The following is a 27,490-nucleotide window of genomic DNA, read 5'->3' as shown; positions in this document are numbered from 1 at the left end:
AATTTTGTGATTTCATATATAACCAACTGTTTCCATTTGCTTGAGACTGAGGGGGTTCCTGGAACATGGCATTTTCAGTGCCCAAATCTGGAAAATCCCAGACAAACCAGGAGGAGTAGGTCATCCATTTATAAGGCAGGAGAAATGCAAAGAGGCTACAGCTGGAATTGGGAAAGAAGCGACAGTTACTCATATTAGCCAGGATTCGGGCTGTTTGGTCATTTCTGTGGCTTGGGCAATGTTCATGTTTTTGCATGTATTCCAATATGACTACGGAGTAGTCCTGTCTCTGTCGTGATCCATCATGGTGACAGAGTGACCTTGCCTGATTGTGATGTTCCACGAAGTTGCTGGTGTTCAGTAGAACAGCAGAGCCCAGCTGTGAGTGCCAGGTGGCCAAGGCCTTATCACACCACGGGGCCAGCGTCATGCTGTCACAGGCTGCGTCTCTTGTTTCCAGTCCCCTTCTGTGGGGATTTGAGGAATTCTTTTGAGTGGGCCTAAGAGTCTACACATGTGACCTTCTTGTTGTGAGAGTCTTAACTTCAGCCACATTGGTTCTGTGCCCTAAGGAAACACTTTGGGCTTTGAAACATTGAATAATAAAGAAAAGATCTGTCTCTCTTAACATTTTTTTCCCAATAGAGAATAGTGTTTTAGGCTGGCGCGGTGGCTCACACCTGTAATCCTAGCACTCTGGGAGGCCAGGCGGGTGGATTGCTCGAGGTCAGGAGTTCAAAACCAGCCTGAGCAAGAGCAAGACCCCGTCTCTACTATAAATAGAAAGAAATCAATTGGCCAACTAATATATATAGAAAAAATTAGTCAGACATGGTGGCACATGCCTGTAGTCCCAGCTACTCGGGAGGCTGAGGCAGGAGGATCGCTTGAGCCCAGGAGTTTGAAAAGGTTGCTGTGAGCGAGGCTGACACCACGGCACTCACTCTAGCCTGGGCAACAAAGTGCGACTCTGTCTCAAAAAAAAAAAAACAAAAAAACAAAAAAACAGAGAACAGTGTCTTAATGATTAAGCCCCAATGCTAATGATGAAATTTAAATTTAAATTTTTAAAAAATCAAATACTTTAGCCCTTCTTTGAGACTCAAAATTCACAATAGTATATTTCAGTGCTCATTAATACTGCCATAAAGAAACCCAGTTTACTTGCTATAGAATGCTTATTTTCATAGAACAGATTAACATTTTGATGAATACTAGTATAATATTTCACTATTAAAGTAGTATTTTATAGATATGCTAGTTTCATTTATTTAGTAATTGTCCCACAATTATGCTTTTGGGTTTTAGAAATTAGAAATGCATATAAAGGGTAAATAACTCTTCTGATTTAAAGTATACTCTCTTATTAACCATCGTGGAAAAGAAATGGATTATGTTTTATAAATTTACTGTTTTAATATTAAGAGAAATAAAAATAGCTGGATTTTTTTTTTTTTTTTTTTTGAGACAGAGTCTCGCTTTGTTGCCCAGGCTAGAGTGAGTGCCATGGCGTCAGCCTAGCTCACAGCAACCTCAAACTCCTGGGCTCGAGAGATCCTTCTGCCTCAGCCTCCCGGGTAGCAGGGACTACAGGCATGCGCCACCATGCCCGGCTAATTTTTTTATATATATATCAGTTGGCCAATTAATTTCTTTCTATTTATAGTAGAGACGGGGTCTCGCTCTTGCTCAGGCTGGTTTTGAACTCCTGACCTTGAGCAATCCGCCCGCCTCGGCCTCCCAAGAGCTAGGATTACAGGCGTGAGCCACAGCGCCTGGCCTGGATTTTTTTTTTGAAAAACATTTAACTAGTAGATGAACAGATTATTACATAGTTGATTTAGTTTAGTCATAAAGATTATAACATTAGTTAAATTGTGAAGTATTATTTTCATTATTAACATTGGTTCAATTATTTCAGCTATCTTAAACTCAGTTTGGCTTTCCCATATGTTAATTAAATCAATTGTTCAACAATTATTCTTTATAACAATGGAGAAAATAATGCGGCTTTTGTTATAGTATACTCGACATTCATAAACTTTTCTCTAGGGTCTGAAGACTACCTTGAGGTCGACGTTCCAAGGAACCTAAGAGTGGAACATTCTAGGGAAATAAAGGACAGAAGGGAAACTGAGAAATTGCCGGAAGCTCCGAGAAGCACCGAACCACTGGCCATGGTGCTTCCTGCCGAGATTCCCTGTGAGGTCAGTGAAGACTTCTTGTTATTTAAGTGTCCCTGCTGTTGTAATAGACACTGCATTTCACAGGAACATGAGCCCCTGCGTAGCTGGCATTTTGTCTACTTTGTCCCTGACTGTGTCCCCGGAACCAGAACACTGTCTGGCAAATAGTTGGCATCTGATGCATGGTTGTTGGATAATTGAACACTGGAGAATATAGGAAAGCCCAATGTTACCAACTGTAACTTCATAGTGTGCAAACATGTACAATTTCTCTATATATCAACTAATTATTAATAAAAGAAAGTTAGATCCATATTCAACAGATCAAGGGTTTAGTTTCATAAAGGAAAACATACCCTTGAATACAATTTTAAAATATTTACTTTTAGGTTCACCAATTTTTCAATTATAGAACATATATTAAGGGCTGACATTAAGTGGAAATGTCATAAAAGTTAGAAGAGCTAGTCCTTTGGAGAATAAAAGTATCGTGTGGGGAAAGGATTCCTGGGAAGTTGACTTTATAAATACATATTTCTGACATTTCTTCTCCCTAAGTCTTCCTTGGAGTGAACCACTAGCATAAGCTGCCGAATCTCTGGCTGTGTAATCTTGGGACAGTAAAGCGATGCTGGCCTCAATGTCTGTGGTGGCCTTAAGTGGAAAAAGCCGAGGAAACTGGAGACCCGCATGGGAGTCGCACATAGGGCCCTTCGGGTAGCAGCCAGGGAATTTATAGGATGAGACGACAGCGCTCATCGCAGCCCGTCTGGGGGGGGTCCCCGATCCTGCTGGTGCCCGCAGTGCCCAGGGGAGCTGGACCCGGGTAGTGGGGTGAAATCTGATCCCTCCCCCTCACTCCACACCCGCCCCGCTTGCCTGACCGAAAGAATCCCTATTTCAAGCCATTTTGCTGTCGGTTCCAGAGTAACAAAAAATGCTTTGACACTGTCTTAGAGACCCGAGGAACCTGGACTCTACAGGTTCAAGAGAACAGACCCAGATGATCGGGCAAAGAAAATCACAATTCATTTAAAGGACCCAGGAACTTAAGGAAGGGATGAGTCCACATAGTGGTGGCTCCTACTGAGCCAGAAAGAGTGGAGGAGACAGAAAAGACCTACAGTGAAAGAGAAATCGCTACTACTCTCAAGTAGGTGAGATCAAAGAAAGAAAAAGAAAACCCTCTGAAGCTAAAAATAGCTCACCAGGATTTATGCAGTGAGTCTAAATAGCTGCTTTAAAAAATACCTTCAACAGTAAAATTTGAGCACTATAAAACCTTCTTGTTACTAAAATAGCAAAGAAATCAAAGTCCAGAAGTCAGATATCTTATGCAGACGGCCAGTTAGGGTAGGGGTTCTTTCGATAGCAGAATTATGGGATTTTTTTTTATTAACATGCATGTAATTCTTTCAGCTCTTCTGAAGTTAAATTATTTAAATATCAGATGTTTTCTGGGTACCCCAATTTTTAAAGAACTCTAAAAGTTGAAAGGTTACACAGGATTATTTTAACACCAGCTCTACATTCTAAAAATTCAAAATGAGCTAATCCTTGGACCAAAAATAGTTATCCCAGGCAAAATCTTCTGTTCTTAGAACCTCAATCTAGTACGATCTAAATCCATGTGACTATTGACAAGCACCACAGAAAAGCCCTTCTGTAGCCAACCGTTTGAAGCCTGCATTTCAGATCTGCCAAGACGTTGTCCCGTGTCTGCCAGCTGTCTGAAAGCACAACCTGTGGACTTAAACTCAGTGCTCAGAAGCCCGCCCAGCAGCGGGCGAGCGAGACCGCTCAGAACGCTTGCTTCTCCTGCGGGGAGGGACGCTCCAGGCTGCCCTGCCGCCCCGCAAAGCGCAGACTCGCGTGTCCCCTGCAGGCCCGCTTCCCTGCCGCCCTGCAAAGCGCAGACTCGCGTGTCCCCTGCAGGCCCGCTTCCCTGCCGCCCTGCAAGGCGCAGACTCGCGTGTCCCCTGCAGGCCCGCTGCCCTGCCGCCCTGCAAGGCGCAGACTCGCGTGTCCCCTGCAGGCCCGGGGCTGGTGTGAGATGCGCCTGTGCACGCCCAGCGCGTGCAACCCTTCCTCTCGCTTTGTGGTTTCGCGCTCCCAGTTTGCCGACTCCCAGCGGACTGTGGGTTCTGCACGGGGCGCGACCTTCCTTTGCTCTGAAGGACAGGGTGCTGCACGTTTGCGGCGGAGCCCGCCACGGAAGCCGCGCCCTGGGAGGGCGTCGGTTCTGCAGGCTCCGCGCCGGTCCGCGCGGGTCCTGGGGCGCCGCCGCCCCCGCCCTCCCGTGGGTCCCCTCGCCCCCTCCCGCGCCGGTCCTTTCCGCAGATTTCGGATTTCCGAGGCCTCGAAAATTTTGTGCCACTTTAAAAATGGCAGAAAACCCCTTTTTCTTTCTTCGGCTCTTTTGCGTGCGCCGGGAAGACACGCGCGGTGGCGTGCAGCTCGCTCCGCCTGCGCGGGACAGCCACGCGCGCGGCTTCCGGCCGGGTCTCCCGTCCCGCAGAATCGGCGCACCTGCTCTGGGCTGCTGTCAGGTGCTCTCCTTAGGGCCCGCGACTTCCGTCCTAGCACACGCCCTCGCCAAGTCCCGCGCTCCGGTCCGCGCCCCGTGGGAAGTCCTCGCGGGCGTCCGCGCCCCATGGGAAGTCCTCGCCGGTCCGCGCCCCGTGGGAAGTCCTCGCGGGCGTCCGCTCCCGTGGGCAGTCCTCGCCGGTCCGCTCCCAGGACCGCAGCTAGACCAGAACAGGCCCGCGCTGTTCTTGGCGACGCTCTTCCCTGCGCGGCCAGTCAGCCAAGGCCCTGACCCGCCCAGCTTCCCCAGCAGATTCCCTCGGACGGCGGCTCTCGGCTGGGGCGCTCTTGTCCCCTGCGATGGGGCGCCCGGCAAAGCCTGAGGGCGTCCGCGCTGACGGCCGGGACGCTGCTGCCCGGCTCTGGTGCGGGGTGCCGGGTGCCGGGGTGGAGGGTGCTGGGTGCCGTGGTGCCGGGGTCCCGGGGTCCCGGGGTGCCGGGTGTCGGGGTGCCAGGATGTTGGGGTGCCGGATGCCGGAGTGCCGGGGTGCCGGGGTGTCGGGTGCCGGGGTGCCGGGGTGTCGGGGTGCCGGGCTGTTGAGGTGCTGGATGCCGGAGTGCCGGGGTGCCAGGGTGTCGGGTGTTGGGCTGTCGGGGTGCCAGGTGTCAAAGTGCCGGGGTGTCGGGGTGCCAGGATGTTGGGGTGCCGGATGCCGGAGTGCCAGGGTGCCGGGGTGTTGGGGTGCCGAGGTGCCGGGCTGTTGGGGTGCCGGATGCCAGAGTGCCTGGGTGCCAGGTGCTGGGATGCTAGGGTGTCGGGGTGCCGGATGCCGGGGGGCTGGGTGCCGGAGTGTCGGGGTGCCGGGGTGCCGGGTGCCGGATGCCGGGGGACCGGGTGCCGGGTGTCGGGGTGCTGGGGTGCCAGGGTGTCGGGGTGCCGGATGCCGGATGCCAGAGTGCCAGGGTGCCGGGTGTCGGGGTGCCGGGGTGCCGGGGTGCCAGGGTGTCGGGGTGCCGGGGTGCCGCGCAGCGCCCTGCGGCGCTCGCCTCAGTGGTCTACCTGTCTCAACACGCCAACGCGGCCAAGACCCAGTCTCACCTGTAAGTGCAGGACCTGCGTCCGCCCAGCGATAAAGAGCCCCCTTCGACCTGCCTGGTGACGGTGTCCGGAATCAGCGCTCCGCCTGGGGCGTCTCTGTCCGCGCCCTTTCCCGTTGTCCCACAGTCGCGCGCGCTGGAACCGCCTGGTCCTTAGAGGGCGACTCGGGTCACTCTGTTTAGAGGTGTCGCCTGACGCTGTCAAAGGGAGCCTCCAAGTGTTTCCTCGACAGGGCCCCTCCAGGCCGGCTTGCATGCCTAGAAGTCTCTCCCGCCGTTTCTGTCACTGTCTCTGCAGTAGCACTGTCTAAAGAGAAATTTAGAGTGAGTTAGTTCCTTTGTCCTGTTTTATCTGTGGGGGCAGGTCTTTAAGTCATTTCTCCTTCCTTTCAGTAGAATCTGCCCACTGCAATCTCTGCTTTTCTCCCCCTAAAATCTCTTACTTTTAGTATAATCAATCCATATTCCTTTATTTTCATTCTCCCACTGCTGCTGTCCTGATAATAAAGTGGAAACATTTTTAAAACTGATTCAGTCACTTGTTGATTTCTTGAGAAAATTTAATTCTTAAAGTCATAGGGCAACCGCAAAAGACCTTTTAGGTGGCCTTGTCAGCATTTGGATATATATTAATTTCATTGATTTTTTAAAAATCTGAATCCTAGAACATGATATCTTCTCTAATAAAGGCCTTAGTTTTGTCTGACCTGTCGGTGACACACCCGGAGGCTGCACCTGTAGTTTGTGTCTCCAAACCCGCAGGGCAGACCAGGCATTGCGTCATCAGCAGACCTAGACACACCTTGAGGTGGCATGAGAGGCTGTGCCTCTCAAGGGCTGAAGAATCTGAGATGACTTCCTTACTAGCTCATTCCTTGACCCTGAATACCATTTAAGACAGTATGCAAAAGCTAACAGCACTACCCACTTACTTCTGACACCAAATCACAAACTAGCTCTTGATAGGCAACCTTAACTTAAAGCCTAATCCTGTGATTTAATTTAAAAATACAATAAAAAAGGCAAAAGATGGTTGCATGCATTAATGCCTAAAATATCCATCCTGTGAAGTGTTACGTTCTTGGAGGTGAAGGTTTACAGTGACCAAAGACGTCTTTCCTTTAACCAAGTGGTTCTCAAACTGAGGTGCATGCTGGGAACACTAGGTACCATTATTAAAAAAACGATAATGCCTGTGTCCCACCCCAGAGATTCAGATATAACTGTTACAGTGTAGGGCAAATTTCAGTGCTTTTCTTTAGGTCTCAAGGTTTGTGACCAATGCAGCAAAGCTTAGAGTTTGGAAGTGATAATTATAATTACCATTTCTCTCCCTGAATGTCAGATCCCAATAAGGGATACAGAGAAGAGGCAGAAAAATTGAGAGCAAAACAACAGCTTCCTAACTGGGAAAACAAAATTTGTGACCATTTGAATGTCCTAATATTTTCTTCATTGAATTAAATTTATGCATATCAAAAAGGATTCAGAAAAAGGATTCGGTTAACACCTGAATTCCAGTGCCTACTAAAATGATGCTTATTCCATGGGGTGGGGAGTGGTACTCAGGAGGCGACAGGAGGATCACACAGCTCTTCCCTCCCGGAGCGGGCTGCTCACTGCCGGAAGCGGAGGAAGCTGCTTCGAGTACTGGGGGAGGGAAGGAAGGAAACTGAGCATGCTCAATAGAAAATGCCATTTTTAAGATTACTCCATCTTAATTTTAAAAATATACACAGAAAGTCTTTTATGTCATAACTCTTGCAAGGTTCTATAATAAAATAAGAAAATAAAAACACTATCAGGATGTTTAAGATCTAGCTGTAAAGCCAAGACACAGGCATGAAAATCCAAGCAAGAGCGGAGGGCATGACGTAGCAAGGGTCAAATGAGGGGTATGGATGTGAAATGCTCTGGTATTCCTTTGAAAGTTCTAAAACTCCTTGTGAGCTGAGGGTGCAGGGAGGATTTTGTGCAGCTGGTGAAAGCCAAGTTGGACCTGGATGTCCAGTATATGACGAGAGAGAGGGAGATGAGGAACTATATGGCAGGACGACATTGTGTCCCAACAGGACTGGGACCTCATTTGCAGTGCAAAATGAAAACGCAAGGCACCTGATTAAATGCTCATTAAATGTTTATTCCTTGCTTCTCTCAATATTAATTCCAATCTTCTCACCTCTAGTATGTTTTCTGGATTTTTTTTTCTAAAAGGAGTTCTTTAATAACCCTTTTTACCTTAGGTACATAGATTTAGCTTTCCATCTTAATTAGATCTTAAAACTTTTAGTTTTATAACCTTTAGTCAACTGAAAAAACTTCACAGACACTCATCATAAATAAAGATTAACAAGAGACCTATTATATAAAATATGAAACTATTGGACTTGAAAAATCATCATATTTAAATTGTAAGAGATCTAAAAGTTAAATTTTAAGATAATTTAAATCTAGATATAACTTCATTTATAGCTAAAGAAACCAAGTTCAAGAAAGGTGGGAAATGAGGATTTAGAAGGAGGATTTGGATAACACCTGAATTCTAGTCCCTGCTGGAAGGATGCTTATGCCCTGGGGTGGTGAGTTGCACTCGGGAAGAGGCAGGAGGAAAAGGGAGCAGCTATATCCTCACTGTTTTATCAGAGCAAAACATGCTATGAGGAGGAAAAGAGCATTCAATCAACACCAAACTGATGAATTTAAAAGGTAGTGAGAATTACATTTACATATGTCATTTGTGAATATAGTTGAAATTACAAACACCATAAGAAGGGGTATTCAATAATAGTGCATGACCTTAACCATTAATAAATGTATTGAGTTCTTTGGTTAATGTAAACTTTTTGAAATGCTTAACTGGATTGCATTTTCATCTTACAGAATCCTGGTGAAATATTCGTTATTTTGAGAGATGAAGTCATTGGTGATACTGTGGAGATTGAATTTACATCAAATAGCAAGCGAGTTAGAACACAGCCCACCCTTTGGAATAAGAAAGTCTGGTGCATGAAAGCTTTAGGTAAGAATTTTTATGTTTTAGTAAGTATACAACATCATTCTGAGTTCCTTCCAATAAATTTATGATAAATGGTTTCACTTCCCTACAGAAACTAATACTGTTCTGCAGGTGTTTCCTGTGTTTAGTTTTCACATACCCAAGGTTGTTATTATTAATCTGGATTTGCAAAAGTAAGAATGTGTAAATTATGAGAAATTAGTTTGCATACCATGTAGTAAAATGACAGCCAGTAACATCACACATTTTAAAATATGTTGGCAGAGAGCACTTTAATATACACCAACTATTAAATATGGAACTAAATTATTTGCTTTATTACAACATTAGGATTAGCATATATTTGGATTCTTATTCATAAACTTTATTCTTCCTTCCCATTCTTTTTTTTCCAAAGCCTCTGGTATATTTTTGATTGTTCTGGAAAGCATTTTTTTCATTATTTTATCATCATGGTATAATTTTTACATATAATCTCCCCATCTTTTTCTTATTTAATTTATGAAACTAATCACTTGATTATCTATTTTTGCTTGAGGCATGATAAATTATATCAGATTTAAAATTCCAGATGGAATAACCATACTTGCCACAATAATTGCACTGAAATCAAAATCTAATATATTACTTTCTTACTATTTTAATATAAATGTAAGATTACTTGGCTTTTAAATTATTGATATCTTTTTATGATTAGAGAATAAAATTACCTTATAAAACTTCATAAAATATTTTGGAATAAAAAGATGCTTAATCATATTATGAATTTGGAAATGTAGTAAAAACATTTAGGATTAAAGATTGTGTCAAATACATCCTGAGCTTCTTTTTTTCTTTTTAGAATGTAGATATTATGCAGTCCATTTACAGAGCATTTGCAGATCTTTATTTGTGTTCTGCAAAGGATGTTTCTCCTTCGTGGATTTCTTTGCACAGCTTAGGTTAGAGCTGGATTATAAGGAAGACAGACTCTATAGCGAGCATCTATAAACATTTCAGACACGGCTTCCTGTCGTGGACAAGCATATGCAGAAGGAATATGACAGAAAACTGTCTCTTTCCTTTTCTTCCTTTCTTGTTTCAATGCTCTTTACTTTATATGTCACATCCTTAAATGATTTAATAAACAATAATTTCCAATTAATTAGTTTCAGAGTTTAAACTAAATCTAGTTAGACTAAAGTCACCATAGAAAAATCAATATTGCAAATTAAGAAGTATTTAAATAATATTTCCCAAATAGACCAAGATGTCAAACATAGTTATTCACATTACTTCAGATTTTTTGCCAAGTATACCTACTGGCTAGGAGTAGTACAAAGAATAAAACATGTCGAAGTTCAAATTGTTTATCAGAAAAGCAAAAAACTATAATTCCATGTTTCTGAAGCTATTCCAGGGCACAACATGGTCTGCATGGTTAAATAGCAATGTGTAGTAAATACATAAATAAATCACTATTTATCAGCTGTACTAATTAAACTTCTCTTTCTTTAACTGGCATGTTCTGTAAATTAATAAGAGATTTTCTTCCAAAATGTTGGTTGCCATGTAGCAATATACAAGATGGTACCATGAGCCTATCTGAGGATGGGGATGGGAAATGGGCCCAGGTTATTCTTTTCTCTGCTTCATGGCACTGGTTTTTGAAATGTTTTGAACCCTGGTAAGAGCTGCATCTTACATTATGACCCCTGTACATATTCACAAATACATAAAGGAAGCAAAGGTTTAAAAGTAATACTTAGACTAATGGTTTCAACCTCAACATATAGACAGCCCATTTTTACAAGAAAAAGCTGAACAAACTAAAAACAGAAAAACTTGAACCCGTCAGAGCACTAAGGCTGCAGGGTACAGGAGCAGAAAGAGGATGCCTTTCCTCGCCCGTTGTAAGGCTCACAGCCGGCACTCCTGTAACAAAAGACGGACTACCGAGAGAGAAGTATAACAAATATGTTTCATCAAGTTTTATGTGGCACAGGAGCCTTCAGAAATGAAGACCCCAAGACCTAGGAAAAACTGTCCATTCTCACGCTTAGGTTTGATGAATAATAGTCCGCCACATAGAATGTGACTTAACAAAAGACACGTCTGTTGGTGGTAGACTTGGGAGGGACCCAGCAAGGCCTGTCTCTTCAGCTTCATCTTGGCCTTTCTGTGTAAGGGTTTTCCTCTCAGGTATGGGGAAGGACTGCTCTGAAATGAGGGTCCCCAAGGGAGAAGGGAGACCTGTTCGGGGATTCATGGCATGCTTAGGAGAATATGAGTCCTAATTTCTACGACCTGCCTTAGAGAAGAGAAATTGTGGTTTCTAGGACTGACTTTGGAGAAGAAAGAGGGGTAGGAGACAGGAGGATGGAAGAAAGTCAGAAAGATCCTGCATCTGAAGCTTTTCCAGTCTTCTTCAGTTGAAAGTGTTCAGCACACCAAGGCTCCGGACTTCGGGGTGTCACGCCCTGAGCCCTGCAAGGGCCAACCACTGTGTAAAACCAGAAGAGAAAAGTGAATCACGAGAACGACATCTGAGATCCATTTCTGCCTAGAGCAGAAGTCACAGGAGCCACAAACTAGAGGGAGCACTTACTTGTCAATTGCGCTGAATTACTGAAGCCAAGCATAGGTTACTGTGAGCGCGAGAGACTCCTGGGGACCGTAGTTTTAGGAGGCACCCACACTTCTGTAGGATTTACTTCCAGGAATAAACCGGATTCACATAGTAGAGATCTGAGAAGGAGCCCAGGGAGCTTCTGGCTGAGCCAGAGGAAGAACGATCGTGGTGAAATGCCCCCTGCACGATCTCCACAGCATCGCCAGCTTTCCAGAGGAAAGCGGAGTGTTGGGGCTTTGTCCCCGCTGGGGAAGGGTGGCCCTTTCTCACCTTCCTGGCTCACTAAGGGGGAGTAGGAGCAGCAATGCCATGGCAAAAACACTTGGGAAGGCCCCGCCAAGAATCACTAAACAGTAAGATTTAATCATGAGACTATGGAATAATTTCCCGCCCCACCACCTAATGGTCACCACCACAACAGGCTTCCAGCGTGATGACTGTTCCTTACTGTTTAAAGAAAAAACAAACCTGCAGGACTCATACTTTCTCTTGGGAAAGTACTTAGGAAAGTACAAAACCAAGAAAGGTGGCAAAAACAAGGATTATAGGGGAATTTGAAGCCTCTGGCACCTACAACTACAGCAAATATTAAATACAGCCTGACTCCTAAACAGGTTACTGTAAATTCTTTCACTCTAGCATTATTTAGTTCAATTATTTTTATCTGATACAATATGTCTGGTTATAAATCAAATATTCCGATGCATTCCAAAAGGCAAGATAAAACACAGTTTAAAGAGGCAATGCATGCATCAGATCAGACTTAGGTGAGACACAGATAATGAAATTATCAGAGGGGGAATTTTAAATAACTGATTACGACGGTAAGGGCTCTCACGGAAAAAGTAGACAACATCCAAGAACATATTGATTATATAAACAGAGAAAAAATTTGTGAAAGAAGAAAGAATCAAAAGGGAAAGCCGGAAATAAATATATATCTGAAAAAAATACTATATCTGAAATAAAAATAACTGATAGGCTTATTAGTAGACTGGACATGGGTGAGAAAAGAATTATTGAAAATTATTGAACTTGAAATAGGTCACCGGAAACATCCCAAACTTAAATGCAAAGAGGAAAAAGAAATTGTTTCTGTTTTTAAAAAACGCAGAACTTCTAAGAAATGTAGAACAATTTCAAAAGGTGTAACATGTATGTAATTCGAATACAAGAAGAAGAATGAGAAAATTAAGCACAAGAAACATTCAAATATTGATGACAGATGCCAAAGCAGAGACTTAGGAAGCTCAGATAACACAAAGTGAGGTAAATATAAAAAATTGACTCCAGATATATTCAAACTACAGATACTGAAAACAAAGAGAAAATCGTGTAAGAAGACAGAGAAAACAAATGTTTTACCTCTAGAGGAACACATATAATAATTATATTAGACTTCTCCTCCGAAACCATGCAAACAAGAATAGAGTGGAGTGAAATATTTTAAGTATTGTAAAAAACAACCCACCAACCTAAAATTATATATTCAGTGAAATTATACTTCAGAAATGAAGAAGTAAAGACTTTCTCAGGCAAATTCACAAAAGGAAGGAACTCATTAGCAGCAGAACTGCCTGCAGGAGATTTTAAAAGTTCTTTGGGGAGAAGGGAAATCATGTGGGTCAGAAACATGGATTGTAAAGAAAGGAAGAACACTTGAGAAGGAATAAGTGCTGGTAAAAATAAAGTCTTTTATTTTCCTTGTTCTTAATCGATCTGAAAGATAAATGTGTGTCTGAAGTAAACGTAGTAACAGTGTTTGGGGCGCTCACAGCATGGGTGAGGGAGACGAACGGCGACAACATCGGAAGGGGCAAGAGATGGGAACTGGGAATCCTGTTACGAGGTACCCGAACTCATGTGACGTGGTATAATATTGTTTGAGGGTGGACTTAGATTTGTTAAAAATGTATATTTCAGACTCCAGGACAACCATTTTTTTAAAAAAAGGATATAATTGATAGGCTAAGAGGAGAGAAAATAGAATTATGAAATTCTCAAATAAACCAGAGAGCAGAAAAAATTGGGGCAAGGACAAAGCACAAAGAACAAATGCAGGGAATAAAAATCCATTACAAACATAGCAGGTAGTAACTCAATCATTTACTTGAAGCCAAGTATTCAGTACTTAAATTTAGTGAATGGTCTAAGAGCTCCAATTAAAAGACACAGCTTGCCAGAGTGGATTAAAAGACCCAACTACATGTCATCTATAAGAAACTCAATTTAAATATAAAGACGCAGATAAATCAAAAGTAAAAGAGATAGAACGAGATAATACCATGCTAACACCAATCAGAAAAACAAAAGCTGGATAGTTGGGATAGCTGTAATAATTTCATATATTGCAGGCTTCAGAATAAGAAAAATTGTCACATATTATGAGCGGCATTACATAATGATAAAGATATATTCTCTAAGAAAACAGAAGAATTCTAAACACATATGCCTTTTGACAACAGAGTGTCAAAATATATGAAGTAAAAGCTTATAGAATTGAAAGGAGAAATAGACAAGTACAATATTCTATATGAAGATTTGAATACTCCCTTTCAGTAATTGGTAGATTTAGTAGACAGAATGTCAGTAAGTATATAGTTGACCTGAACAGTTTTATTAATCAACTTGATTTAATTAACAGTTATAGAATACTCCATCCAATAGCAGTAGGATGCACAGTCTTCTGAAACTCACATGGGGGCTGAAACTCACATGGGACATTCACCAAGATAAACCACATGCTTGCTCTTTAAAAATACACCTTAATCAATGCAAAAGAATATAAATCATGCAAAGTATATTCTGAGACCACAGTAGAACTGGAATATAAATCAGCAACAGAAAGATAGTTGGAAAATCCTCAAACATTTGGAGATTTAAAAACATACTTCAAAGCATAATTTATAATCAATGATAATACAACTTAAAGTCTGTGGAATGCAGAGAAAACGGTGCTTACAGGAAAAGTTTATCATTAAAAACCTGTAATATGAAAAAAGAAACATCTAAAATTTAATAACCTCTCCTCATCTTAAGAAATCAGAGAAAGATGAGCAATTTAAGTGTAAAGCAAGCAGAAGAAAATAAATAATAAAAATTAGAGCAGAAAACAATGAAATGGAAAGTAAGAGAGAAATTCAGCAACACCCAAAGCTGGTTCTTTTAAAAGATCAACAAAATTGATAAACTTCTAGCCTGTCTAACCAAGAAAGGGAGAAGACATGGGTTACCAATGTCAGGAATAAAATAGAGGCCATTACTGCTAATTCATGGACATGAAAAGGATAGTAAAGAACATATGAACAACAAATTTTGTATGCCCACAAATTTGATAACTTAGATAAATGGACCATCCCTTCATGGTCCCAAAACTCACACAAGGAGAAGACGATAACCTGAATAGGTCTATATCTTAAAGAAATTGAATCATTAATTATAGACCTTCCATAAAAGAAAGCACCAGTACCAGATATTTCCACTTGGTAACAATGTAGAAAAAAACAAAAATTATATTAAAGTACAGTTATGCTGACCAGTGAAGAAATCCTTAGATGGTGTTTTTCTAGGTAGCATCTTTTCCTTCTGACAAAATTCCACATATTAACTTGACATTTTTATTAGAGAAAATATCCTCTAGTTTTTCTATTTCCCCTTTCTTCTTAGCTCAGTAACTTGATACACATATAATTACTTCATTTTCTAGAAAACACACCTTCCTAATGGTCTCCTTAGGTTTGTATCTGACAGGGACTGTTTTGTACTAAAGGAATTTAAAGTTACTCTACTTCCAACTTATGTCAAAACTTGTGAAAATGTGTGTGAAGGTTTTAAACTAGAAATTTTAAGTATTTTTAAGCAGAAGGAAGAGGGTATTCCTCTGGTACCTATAGCATAGCTAGAAAAAAAGTTTAGCACAGCAGGGAGACCACCAATTAAAAGTTGAAAGGAATGCATAATGTATCCTCAAAGGCACAGAAGCTCTTAATTAATTAAGAAACTGTGCTCTGGATATTGTAAATTATAACCTTATATTTCATTAGAACAGCATCAAAAATCATGAAAAATACTTCAGGATATGCCAAATATGCTGAACCTGCTTAGGAAAATAACAACAATTGATAATAAATCTTTCTAGATATTATAATTCAGGAAAACAATTTTAATATATTTTAAATTGATACTGATTGTTAGGCATGACCCAGGTTTTGAAGTCCCCTATCTTTATTTAATGATAATCTTCTAATAAAAACAGAGCCATGTTGATTTCAGTTCTCATGGAAGTATTCAGTGGGTTCATTTAATGTTTACCATGTGGGAAGGAACTAAAATTGGTTCATAAAGGACACAGCTTCTCAGACAATGGAAATACACAAGGAAAAGAGCTCCTAAATTATTGGATTGGTGAAATATCTATTTTTATGGATGTAGTGAAATATTTTGAATATTCAGAAGTACATTTGAATTATAGTTTTCATAAATTCCTTAAGTTTGCACTTCATCTGGAAGGACAGACCACTTAAATCATGGAGAAATAGAAGGTTGACCAAAAAGTTTGAATGGCTTGGAATTTGAGATTTGAAATTGAAATGGAATTCATTTTATCATTGCTTCTCTGTAATTACACTTTATTGTATAACTATTTCTGATGGGGCAAGGAGTTCCAGTTTTCCCTTCTACTGTGTGCCATTTTCCTCGTCCTGGCTGACTGTCAGGGTTACCTTGCTTGGTTCGGTGATCCTGATCTATATCCGTGTGCCCTTCCAGTGTTAAATGTTAACTTGACTACTTTAGTCTAGATGGCAAATAGCAGAATTTATTTTACTCTCTTCCAGTTGTGTCCTTAAACTAATTGGGTTTTATTTTTACTGAAGTGCTGTAGAATGTAGTCATCATAGTGAACAAAGTAGGATAATGCTCCAGCAGTATTCGTGAAAAGGCCAATTCAGTTATTTAAAAGGGCCTCCCAGCCATAAGAATCCGTCCTGAATCCCTCTCTAATAGACAAGTGGGAGTAGTAATTAGGTCTTGATTTATAATAATAACTGCCACTCAACAGATATGAAAGTGTACACAGCAAATACAGTACTTCAAAGGAATCTCTTTGGAGGGTTACTAACACCAACATCATTCTCAATGGATTCACTGGTGAAGATTTGAGTCAACTAATGACTCAATATATCAGAAATAAATCAGTTCATTTTCACGTTAGATTCTAAAGAAAGTGGACTATTTTAAGTATTCTGTATCAAAGAGCTTCCAGATGCCTTCTCACCATGCATCTCTCATGATGTGTTGCCTGACTTTCTTTCAGAAGGTTACCTCCCTCTGGTAAAACTCCTAATTTCTTTTCAGATAAACAAAATTAATATCTTCTTTCAAAATCATTTTATGACTTGCCACAATAAAACCAACATTTAAATTTAAAAAATCCTCTTAATGAAATCTACTGAAATTAAGTTTTTGCCACAACCCCCTTAATCGTATGCCCACTGTGTTAGCTGACGAGATGCTCTTTACCACTTGCAGCTTTTTGTTGTGGTTTCTCTGATATTCTCCATTGGGCTGGATACTTCTTTTGGAAGAAAGAACTTCTGTTTTGGCTACATACATCTTTATGATACAGGTCAGGTGTTTAGTCAGGCAACATAGAGGAGGAAATTTCAACTCCTTGGCCTAGTTAAGCTTAAGAGTGCTTTTGTGGCCTTTAAATTTCCCTGAGCAATATTATAAGAGGCCTTTAACAGCTTCATGAGATAAAGTAAAATGCATGCTTAAACCTTAAGAACTTTCAAATATTCAAAGCTCTTATATTTAATGACTTAGTCCAAACCCCGGATGGTTGGCTGACACTTTTCCAGGATAATTTGGGAAATATCTCCATGACAGAGTAAAAGCTTCTATGGCTTGTCCTACAAATGAATTTAAAGAGCTAAATTTTTGTTTTTGCTTTTGTTATACTAAATACAATAACTTTTCTATTAAAGTGATTATTTATTCTTATTATTTCATGAAAGCCCTAAATTCTTATATAACTTTAAATCTGTTCATATATTACAGCAGAATTCTCAATGCGTTATATCAGTCACTGTGAACAATTTTTTTCTCAAAAAAGGCTTTGGATGAATGTATAGCATAAATAGTAATTAAGTATCAGGACATTAAACCTTGCCTCTCACAGAGTTTTTCATTATAATCAATTGAATACAAGTTCTATAATTTCAGTCAGCTGTACTCTTTCCAAACACAATTTTGAGAAACTTGCCTATAATTAATTGAAATTTTCTTCATAACATTAATAATGAACACCTAACTTTTGATGAATGGCTTTACTTTTCTAAATTCTAAAGTATTATGTAAAACTGATTATAGACCACTATTTTAGAAAGGACATTAGTCAGTAGGGAGCAAAAATACAGTGCTTTGCTTTTATTATAATTTTGACATGTGTTTTTATCTTTTAAGTTTTTTTGAAAGCAATTAAATCCAAAATTGTACGTTCGATTTTGCAGTTTCTAACTACTAAGGATTAAAAAACATTTTAAGTGGTAGAGGTTAGTAAAATTGTTATCAATTCTTAAAGGCTTTTTTCATGTTCTCTGAAAGATGTTATAGTTTGCATATGCATTATATACTCAGTTTCTAACTCTTCTGGTTTTCTTTGGGTTTTTAATGAGACTTTCCTGCTGGCGTGGTCACCGTGGACGTCTACTGCGATGGCATCATCAAGGCCACAGCCAAGGTCCAATACTGTGCGGCAGCAAAGGCGACGGGACGCCCGCTGGGAGCGGGGCACCCAGGGGAGCGTCTGCGCCAGGTGAGTGGTCTTCCCGCGAGCTTCGTCACAACGCAACCAAACAGCTCAGGAAGGATGACAGGATCCTCGCTTTGGTACAAAACCCGAATGTCCATTGAATAAAAGTGAATTACTGACCCATAGGAAGGGAGGAAGCCAACCGCTGTGGCGCAGAGATGCAGACAGGTCGCTTTGCTCAGGTGAGTCATTCCAGACAGTGACCACGGGTGACAGCTCTTCCGTGACAGCGCGGCCACTGGCTGTGCTCACTCCAAAACTGTTAAAGAGCAGATGAAGAAACAGGGATCAGAGAGAACTTCTAAGGAATTAATTTCCCCTTTATTCAGACATGGACAGCACAAAATAAAATGAAAGTCAGATCTCTATCTGGTGCTTTGGATGTTAAAGAATCAGGCGATCCAAAATACCACCAGAAAGGGAACATGTGTAAATCTGGAAATTGCTATTTTCATGTGGACATTTCCAACTTCAGTGTGTGGTTTCCTTAGATTCATTTATTACTGTTATCTGATTGTGAAAATTATTATTGTCTGTTGGTGAGGTTTATTAGGAGTTCCAGAAAGACTAGAATTACCTGGAAAGTATGTATAGAGGTATCTCAAGCCCTGGTTTGTTTCTCTAGTGTGACAAAGCATTATTCAGCAGTTGCCGCTTGGGGAGGCCTTTCTAGTCCCTTAAAAGATCCTGCTTTGGGACTTTTTCCTGAGAATGCCCAGCTCTCTTGGATTTTAGGATGTAACAACTACATTTTGATTAATCTTAAGCCATTAGTTTAATTTCTGAATTTTATTTTTTTGTTACTGACTCACTTTCAATAAAGAGAAAGCTTGCTTAATGTGGAACTTCTATCCCTTATGTGTTTATTCCGTCAAATTTTCAGATTGAAATAAATGTCATTTCTTTTTGTAGTTACTTGATAATTAGATCTACAATTTTGCTTAATTGCCTTGTTTTCAGGGGGTAGTGGAAAGTAGGAATTAGAAGTAGGGAAAGATGTAGTTGAATTGAACAATGTGATCTTCAAATTTACCATAAAATATCCTATAAGATTTATAATAAAACTATCAATGATAGTATGTTTGACAGGTTTTCATCAAACTTTATATGTTTAAACTAGTTTGGAATTGGAGGCTTTGTTATTTATTTCCTGTGACACATTTTTCTATTATTGTTCTCTTTTATGAATGACATATTTTAGAACAATGGAAAAGGTAAGAATGTCTTAGAAAAGGACAGGGAATAAGCTACCATTTGTCAAACTGGGGAATCTGAGGACATTTGACAAAGTGTCTGTATTGTAATTGCAAAGCAAGTACAAAAGTAATAGCTTGAAAAACAGATTGTTTCATTTTCTTATGGCAAGTGTACCTTATCTTCTACCTAAAAATTGTATTCATAACAAAAAAACGAATAAAGGCAATACATTCCATTATCAGTATTCAGTCAGTGTGGAAGTAAAGTAGCTCCTAAACACATTTCTGGGCTGATTTTTCTGTTGGGGGTGGTTCTCTGTATATATTGAAAATTAAATGTAATTCATGACTGCTGGGCAATGTTGCAGACTGCTATGCTATATGCAAGTCATGATTTCTTCTCCAGCTTGATGTGAATAAAAACTGCTTTTACATAGTTTTTAGATAAGTAGAAAATTGTCTGTTTCATTTTTACCCATAATATCAGAAACGAGAGACAAGAAAGGATCATGGCTGTATATTAGGATTTCTCCCCTCTACCAAGGTCTGGTGGCTTAGTAAAGGGAAAAATGTTGGGCGGTCACAGCTTCATTCCGGTTTTACCGTCAGGAAAGAGCCATCCGAAGCCAGAGACCTGAGTTCCGAATGGTAGAATTATTCTAGCTTGGTAACAGCAGTTCATGGTGTGGCAAGGAGAGATGTTAAGAGATCAGTTTTAATCCATATCACTTAAGATGGGCCTAGAGGTGTTGCTACTGTCATGAGGGGAACTAGAAGCGTTGTGGGATTATAACAAACAAACTGTGAGACTGGGATCTCAGATTTAACCAAGCCACACTGTAATAGGCGGGAAAAGGAAAGACTGCACGTTAGCCAGTTTCCCTAGAATCTGGAACTAAGAGTGACGTGGGGTTCATCTGAGTCTGCTGGCATCTGGGCCGCACCAAGTATCTGCAAATTCATGAAGATGGCAAAAGGCAGACTCCTTGATGAAGAAGCAACCGCAGAAGCATTTCCTTGGTGTGGCTTAGGCTTGTTTGGCTACAAAGGAGGTGTCCCAGGTCGCACGGTGCTGTGCCTTGCAGGCATTTAGTTTTTCCTTATGATATTGGCCTTTGCTCCCACATGGATTATATATATAAAGCATTGTGTAAAAAGCTGTGCTTTTCCTTTCTGATATAGAACATTACAGTAATTGTTTCTTTTGTGTGCTACTCTGTCACTTAATTGGCAAATTTGGATAGTTTGCAAATGGTCCACTGAACATCTCTATTCAAAACACAGTGTACATTGTAATTTTATTCACCACAGTTACTGTGGATTTGTACGGATATTTACCAGCATATTTGAATTTTTTAATATTCCACCTACTTAGCAGAAATGGTATATTGTGGAAAATGTTTGAGTTTTCCACGAACTTTTAATGGCAGATGTGATTTCAGTAATGCTAAAAATTAGTAATAAGATCCTTCTCTTAATCATTTAAAAGCTATTGAACATACACTAGCATAAGCATTGTTGAATTTGAGGAAAGAATTAATAAAGAGAAATCTGTGGGTTTTATTTTCCAGTGATCTTTAAGTTTTTAATAAGAGACTTTCTATACTATTATCATTTAAAAGTTATCGGGCATATAGCAAACTGTGAATTTGAGAAAAGAAATAATGAGAAATCTGGTTTTCTCATTTTATTTTTTAATTGTGTCCATTAAGTTTTAAAACACCTTACCTGAATTAGCTTAATTATCTAACTGCTTCCTAAATCATTTCATCTTTTTTGGATAAATACTAAATCCCAGCACATAGCCTCATAATGGTGCAATTTCCAGAGCATTTGGGATTATAGTTTGGGATTCTAATTAGATTTCAAGTACTAGTGTTAGAAATACTAGTATCTCCTATTTAACTGAGATAATTAAAACCTTTGAGATTTTCATCCTATTTACAAAAGTGTCTTGGGGCAACAGTGAAGTTAACTTCAGATAGGAACAACTAGATACAGTATAAAAACAAAATTAGATCAAAATGCTAAAATAACATAGCAATTATCAAAGTATTAGGATCCTATTCATATGGTACCAAATGGTTCTTCTTAGTTATATTTATCAGTAAAAAGGTATTTTACTTTATACATACTGAAATATTTTATCTTCATTTAGGTATACTTCATTTCTATTGTTATTAGGAGTATATTGAATACATTATTCAATCTTTGATTTGCTGCCTACAAATATTTAATACAATGTGAAGTCAGATGGGGTTGGGGTGAAAGGTAAGGACTTGGGGAACTCTTACATGGTGGAGAGTTTCCTAGCACGCTTCTCTCTGTTAGTATTTCCCTGAAACGTTAACTTCATTGAGGTAAAGCTTGAGTGTCAGTCGCTGTTTCTGTTAAAGAATTTTGGGGGGGGAGAATATTTCCACTGAGAGATATTGGGAACCCCATGGCCTTTTAGTAATTTTTTTAAAGGTCCTTGTCTCCTTCAAAAGGTTGATGGAAACCTTCCTCCCTCTTCTCATCAGCTCCTATTGATAAGAAGTTCAAGTGCATCTAGTCTCTAAGCTTCACCATACACCAGTGTCTTCTAAGACACTCCCTAGCTACATGCTTTCGAGTGGCTCACTGGATGAGAAGACTCCAACTCCTTTGACTGGCATACAGGCTGCAGGGTCTTTTCCAGAATCAGCTCCTCCTATGTTATCCCCTGCAAGTATTCTGAACTCTGATTCCTATGTTCTAACCACTCTTTTAGAGCACCTTATGCTATCACCCTCCTACATTCTTTAAGGCATGGGCATTGTAGTTTTCATCTTTGCATCCTCAGTATCTTTCAGTTAGTTTCTGGAACATGGGCTGCAACTGACATGGACACGTTTGAAGCTCTGACTCCAGGGAGGGGGTGAAAGGCAACACATGTAACCTAAATATTTGTACCCCCATAATATGTTGAAATAAAAAAAAGTGGAGGAAACAAAACCTGGCGCCGTGGCTCATGCCTGTAACCCTCGTACTCTGGGAAGCCGAGGCAGGAGGATCTCTCGAGCTTAGGAGTTTGAGACCAGACTGAGCAAGAGCAAGACCCTGTCTCTACAAAAAATAGAAAAATTATCCAGATGCCATGGTGTGGGCCTGGAGTCCCAGCTACTCAGGAGGCTGAGGCAGGAGGATCACTTGAGCCCAGGAGTTTGAGGTTTCTGTGAGCTACGATGATGCCACTTCACTCTACCCAGGGTGACAGAGCAAGACTCTGTCTCAAAAAAAAAAAAAGTGGGGAAAACACAAGAGTTTGTTTTTTTCTAGTGCTATTTGAATAAGTAAGTAAAAAATGATAGAATATAAATATAAAGAAATGAAAACTGCCGTCTCAAAATACAGTTATTTATTTATGAAATTGAATAAATAAATCTGATGCTTAAGAAAATCAGGAATCTTCAGAAGTGTGAGATACTAGAAAAATCAAGAATGTGTGCTGTTAACTTTTCTTCAGGTCTTACCTCAGTATGAACTATGTTAATACACTTCCTTACCGACTTTTAACAGCCATACAGATCCAGTCTTTCCTTTCTTTTGGATATTAAGGAGATGCTTGCTATTCAATGCTTGACATCTTACCACTCTTTCAAAAGGGTGCACGTCATCTTCCCTTTGCCTCCCCTGGAAAGGGCGTGGTGGCTAGGCGATTCGTGCTGGATGGGCAGGCGCAGGAACGAGATTCTTTCCCTCAATCAGCAATCTCTTACTTTATGGAAGCTCAGTTTCCTTAGAGCTAAAGGGATTTGCTCATGTCCAAGGAATAAGCTAGAATATTTTATCTCCAATGTCCCTTCTAACTTCAATATTCCATAATTCTATGCCAAGAAAACCACCTACTTATATTGGGAATTACAACTACCCTTAATTCAAGAAGATTGACTTGCAAATATGTGAGCTCTCCATGGATACTTTATGTCACTTTTATTTGTACTTCTTCCTAGCCTGCTTTTCGAAGAAGAAGGAAGTCATTTGAGGTTTACCTGTCTCTTACCAGCTTTATTACTTGTTTCATATTTGTGATGAAAGGTTTGAGATGAGTAGAGAAAGAACAGTCAAATGAAATGCAGTTAGAAGATTTATTTCTACATTTGCTTTTTCGTATTGTTTGTGTCTTTTATTAGAATGGATCAATAAGAATAAGGCACATTTATGGAAGTATGTATTTTACTGATAAAATAAATGACATCTCTTTTGTGCTATGTCTCTACCTGCGGTAACAATCAAGAGATAATGATGCCTGATTAGGGTCGTTCAGACTTAATAATTGTACTCACCTCAGTTACAAATCATTGCATTAAACAGGAGTATACCATTTAGCATGATCATCCATTTATTTAAAAAATATAAATTGTTAAACTTTAACAGGTGATATACTAGCTGTTTTGGGAAGACAATAACTATTTCTGATTATAGTTACTTAGCCATTAACAGAACCATACATTGGTTCTCTACAATTGTTTTATGTTATAAGTCATTTCAATTCATCTTTGTAGTTTGGGGCCCCATATGGTTCAACTTATGTGTAGCTAACGTTAAGAATATATTTTACTAATGACTTAGGAATTTATGTTATAGTTTCTGCTCACTCCATGGGAAGAAATACTCCCTTCGTTTTTGTTTACCCCAAACTAAAGCATGCCCTCACTTCTTACGTGACCCGTCTTGCTCCGTGTGCTGGGCTGGCTTTGCCGCCATTGCGGGCCACAGTGTGCTGACATGGACACCACCTGTGACCAGCCCCATTCAGGTGGAGCCTCTGTTTTCCCGCCCACTTCTTCAGAGGGTTGAGATCTTTTGCTATAAGGAGCATTTTAAAACAATCCAGAAAAGCAAAGCACAAGTCAAACACAGTTAACGATGTTTCTTCATGGTTATTATTCATAATGACATAATTAGAGAAAATTAGAGAATCTGCTTCTGATATGAACAAACCACGAATCATCAATAACCCTTTGGAAATGAGAAGACTGAAAAATCCCTGTGCCCAAACTATGTTTGTTTTCATTTGCTTAAAGTCACCATGCAATTTTCTAGGCCCCAGTACTAATAACCGTTATTGTACTGTATCGGTAATAAGATAAAGACAGTAGACGTATAATTTGAAAACTCTAAATTATCTTTAGAATTCATGAATTATGCTTTTACAGTAACCCAAATTGAGACATAGGAAATAAAGTAAAAGGAATCACTGAGAAGGAAAATTTAACTTCCAAGAAATTTTTCCCCAGAGTTCAGCCATGTAGTCTCACCGAGCTCAGTGCCTTAGCTAGCAAAACACAAACATAAATCTATTATGCTCAAGTCTATTCCAGCACTCCAGTGGATGATTTTCTTGTGCAATTTAAGTTCAGCAGCAGCTAACACCATAGACCAGACCCATGGTCTTTATACAATTGTTTCCTTAACCCTTGCTATCTTTTCATTCTGAGACCTAGAAAATAAAGTTTTAAATGTATTAAGTTTTGGTTCTTAGGCTCTCTTCGTTTCTTGATAAATGTCCCTCTGCAAGTTATCCCATCAAATTCTTAAGATTTATTTCAAATGTGGATTTCCTTTAAGCCCCAGTCTTTCAATGTTCTCTAACTCAGGAAACGTACCATCGCCAGTCCAGTTTTAAAAGCACAAATGTAAGAGTGTCCTTAATACCTTCTACACCCTCACCCTAATTCAATCCATACTAAGCCGTTTCAATCTTACTTACTAAATGTGGCTCCCATCTCTTCATCTCTCTCCAGTTCTAACACTCTACCACTTTTTCTCTCGCCTGAACTACTATAATGGCCTGCGACTTGGTCCCCACCGTGGGTTCTTGCACGTCTCCTCTCTTCAGTTCATAGACTGAGGGGTTGTTGAAAAAGAGAGATTTCAGCATGGAACTCTTCTGCTCCGAAACGTCAGTGGATTCCACTTACTGTATGGATTTTTTTTAAAAAAAATAATTTAACATGAGCCATAGAGTCCTATGAGACTGACCCTTCTCTTTCTCTGTAGTTTAATGTCACTCCTTTCTGTCCCCCGCTGCATTCCAGGCACATTAGTCTGCTTTCGGTTCCTAGACTATGCCATGCAGTCAGCCCAGGGCCTTTGCATATGCTTTCTCTCTAAACTAAAGCACGTGTCCAGCCCCCCTTTCATTCTCACTATCTTCACCTACTTAATTTTAATTCCTCCCCCACATTTTAATTCCAGCATCACTTCCCCAGTGAATCCTTCCCCGACAGTACACATCTCCCTTCATACCTCTTTGTAACATTGATCACATCTAAGTTGACATCAGTGTGTGCAATATTTCTTGAATTAATGTCTGCCTCCCATTGGACTCAAGCTCACAAAAGGCAAAGATACTGTCCACAGTCATGTGCCAGTTAAGGAAGGGGATATGTTCAGAGGTGACTCGATGGTGTGCAGACATCACTTAGTGCACTCACACGAACCTGACTGTAGAGGCTGCTGCACACTTAGGCCACATGGCATAGCCCATTGCTGCTTGGCTGCAAACCTACCACCACCTTACCGTACTGAATACTGTAGGCAACTATAACACAATGGTGAGTGTCTGTATACCTAAACATAGAAAAGGTACAGTAAAAATATGGTATGAAAGATAAAATGGTGCACTCGTGTAGGGCAGCTCCATTACAGCCTTATAGGAGCACCAGCATATATGTGGTCTGGCATTGACTAAAATGTCATTAAGTGGAGTGTGACTGTATTTGGTTCTTCACTTCATCTCTAGAACCAAGAACACTGCCAGACACATAGATGCTCCGTTAATATTTTGTTGGGTGAATAAAGGAGAGAATGAAAGGATTTTGAACATTGCTTCCCACCCAATCTTAAGGAAGCCCCCCATCAGAACCCCTTGTTCCAACAGCCCTTCCTTGAGGAGGCTATTGGATATTGGCTGGAGAAGAAAGAGCAAAGGCAAAGAAGGGTAGGACCACAAAGGAAAGAATCAAATGACTGTAAACAACACGACTGGTTGTGTTGTATAGCTTGGAAACTAGCTCCTAAAACAAACCCAAACAATAATTCTAAGAGAAAAAAGTTTTTAGGAAATTATGGCATCATTTCTAGAAGACTTTTTCAAAATACATTTCTTTGAATGTGTTAGTGCTATATTTGTTTTAAAACTTCTATCTTATTACATATATAACAATCTGTTGTTATGAACTGGTTATTAAAAAGAGGTGCAGGTAAGAAGGGTGTGGTTCCTGTGCTTTATTTAATGCCTACAATAGAAAAACTTTGAGGGTGTTTTATGGTCTGTTTCAACATTAATGTCATTAAATATCTCCATTAATGAGTCTGTTCAAGTTTGGTCAAATAAAAGCTTTGAGACTTTTTGACATTATGAATTCACAATACAATAAGGAGTGTAAGGTTGAAAAGTCCGGTCGAGTCAAGCTTCAGTCAATACTCTAGAGGAGCATTAAAAACTAAAATTCTATCAGGTTGCCTTTACGTAACGCATTTTTCATGATTGATGGGGATGCAAAAACTGCTAGTATTTCTTTTTCCTTTCTTATATGATAATATAACTTTCATCTGGGCACAAATTTGCAAGCATGTCCTTACAAGACGGGTAGAGTCATGCGTGCCCCCTCACTGACTTTTTTCCTATTGACTTGCTGGAATTTCAACATGGGAATGACATATGAACCATCTTGGTCCATGAAGATGACATATAACAGTGAAACAAAGCAGAAAGAGCCTGGATCCCCAAATCCGGGGGCCACCACAGCAGCCTGGGGCTACCTACTTCCAGGCTTTTCTGTTAAAGATAGGCTTCTACCTTGTTAAGCCACTGTCCCTTCTCTGTATTGTAATAGCAAAACCTACACTCTAGTTCATTTGAAAGCTATATGTTGTTTAAGAATTTAGTAGGGAAAAACAGATTTTATCAGTGGAAAAGCCAGTTTGGGGGGTCAGGTCTCTTCATTGCTACACTGTGTGCTTTTCTCAATGTCACTATGATCACATTTCATGAGTTTTTACATCTGAGAGCCT

The 27,490-nt window shown here is 40.1% G+C and overlaps 1 protein-coding gene across 4 annotated transcripts in view; it reads left to right on the top strand.

The window, feature by feature from the left end:
• The window catches only part of BANK1 (B cell scaffold protein with ankyrin repeats 1), a 252,856-nt gene that overhangs the window by 62,852 nt on the left and 162,514 nt on the right, over positions 1 to 27,490 (top strand). For all 4 annotated transcript variants that reach the window (XM_075998581.1, XM_075998580.1, XM_075998583.1 and 1 more), the window contains exons 3-5: positions 2,053 to 2,207; positions 8,691 to 8,829; positions 18,115 to 18,254. In XM_075998581.1, the coding sequence (XP_075854696.1) occupies positions 2,053 to 2,207; positions 8,691 to 8,829; positions 18,115 to 18,254 (434 nt within the window). The remainder of the gene's footprint in view (positions 1 to 2,052; positions 2,208 to 8,690; positions 8,830 to 18,114; positions 18,255 to 27,490) is intronic.

Source organism: Microcebus murinus, chromosome 29 (genome assembly GCF_040939455.1).
Source record: "Microcebus murinus isolate Inina chromosome 29, M.murinus_Inina_mat1.0, whole genome shotgun sequence".
NCBI classification, from domain to species: Eukaryota; Metazoa; Chordata; class Mammalia; order Primates; family Cheirogaleidae; genus Microcebus; species Microcebus murinus.
The sequence above is the reverse complement of the archived record's forward strand: the minus strand, read 5'-3'. Positions and strand labels throughout refer to the sequence as shown.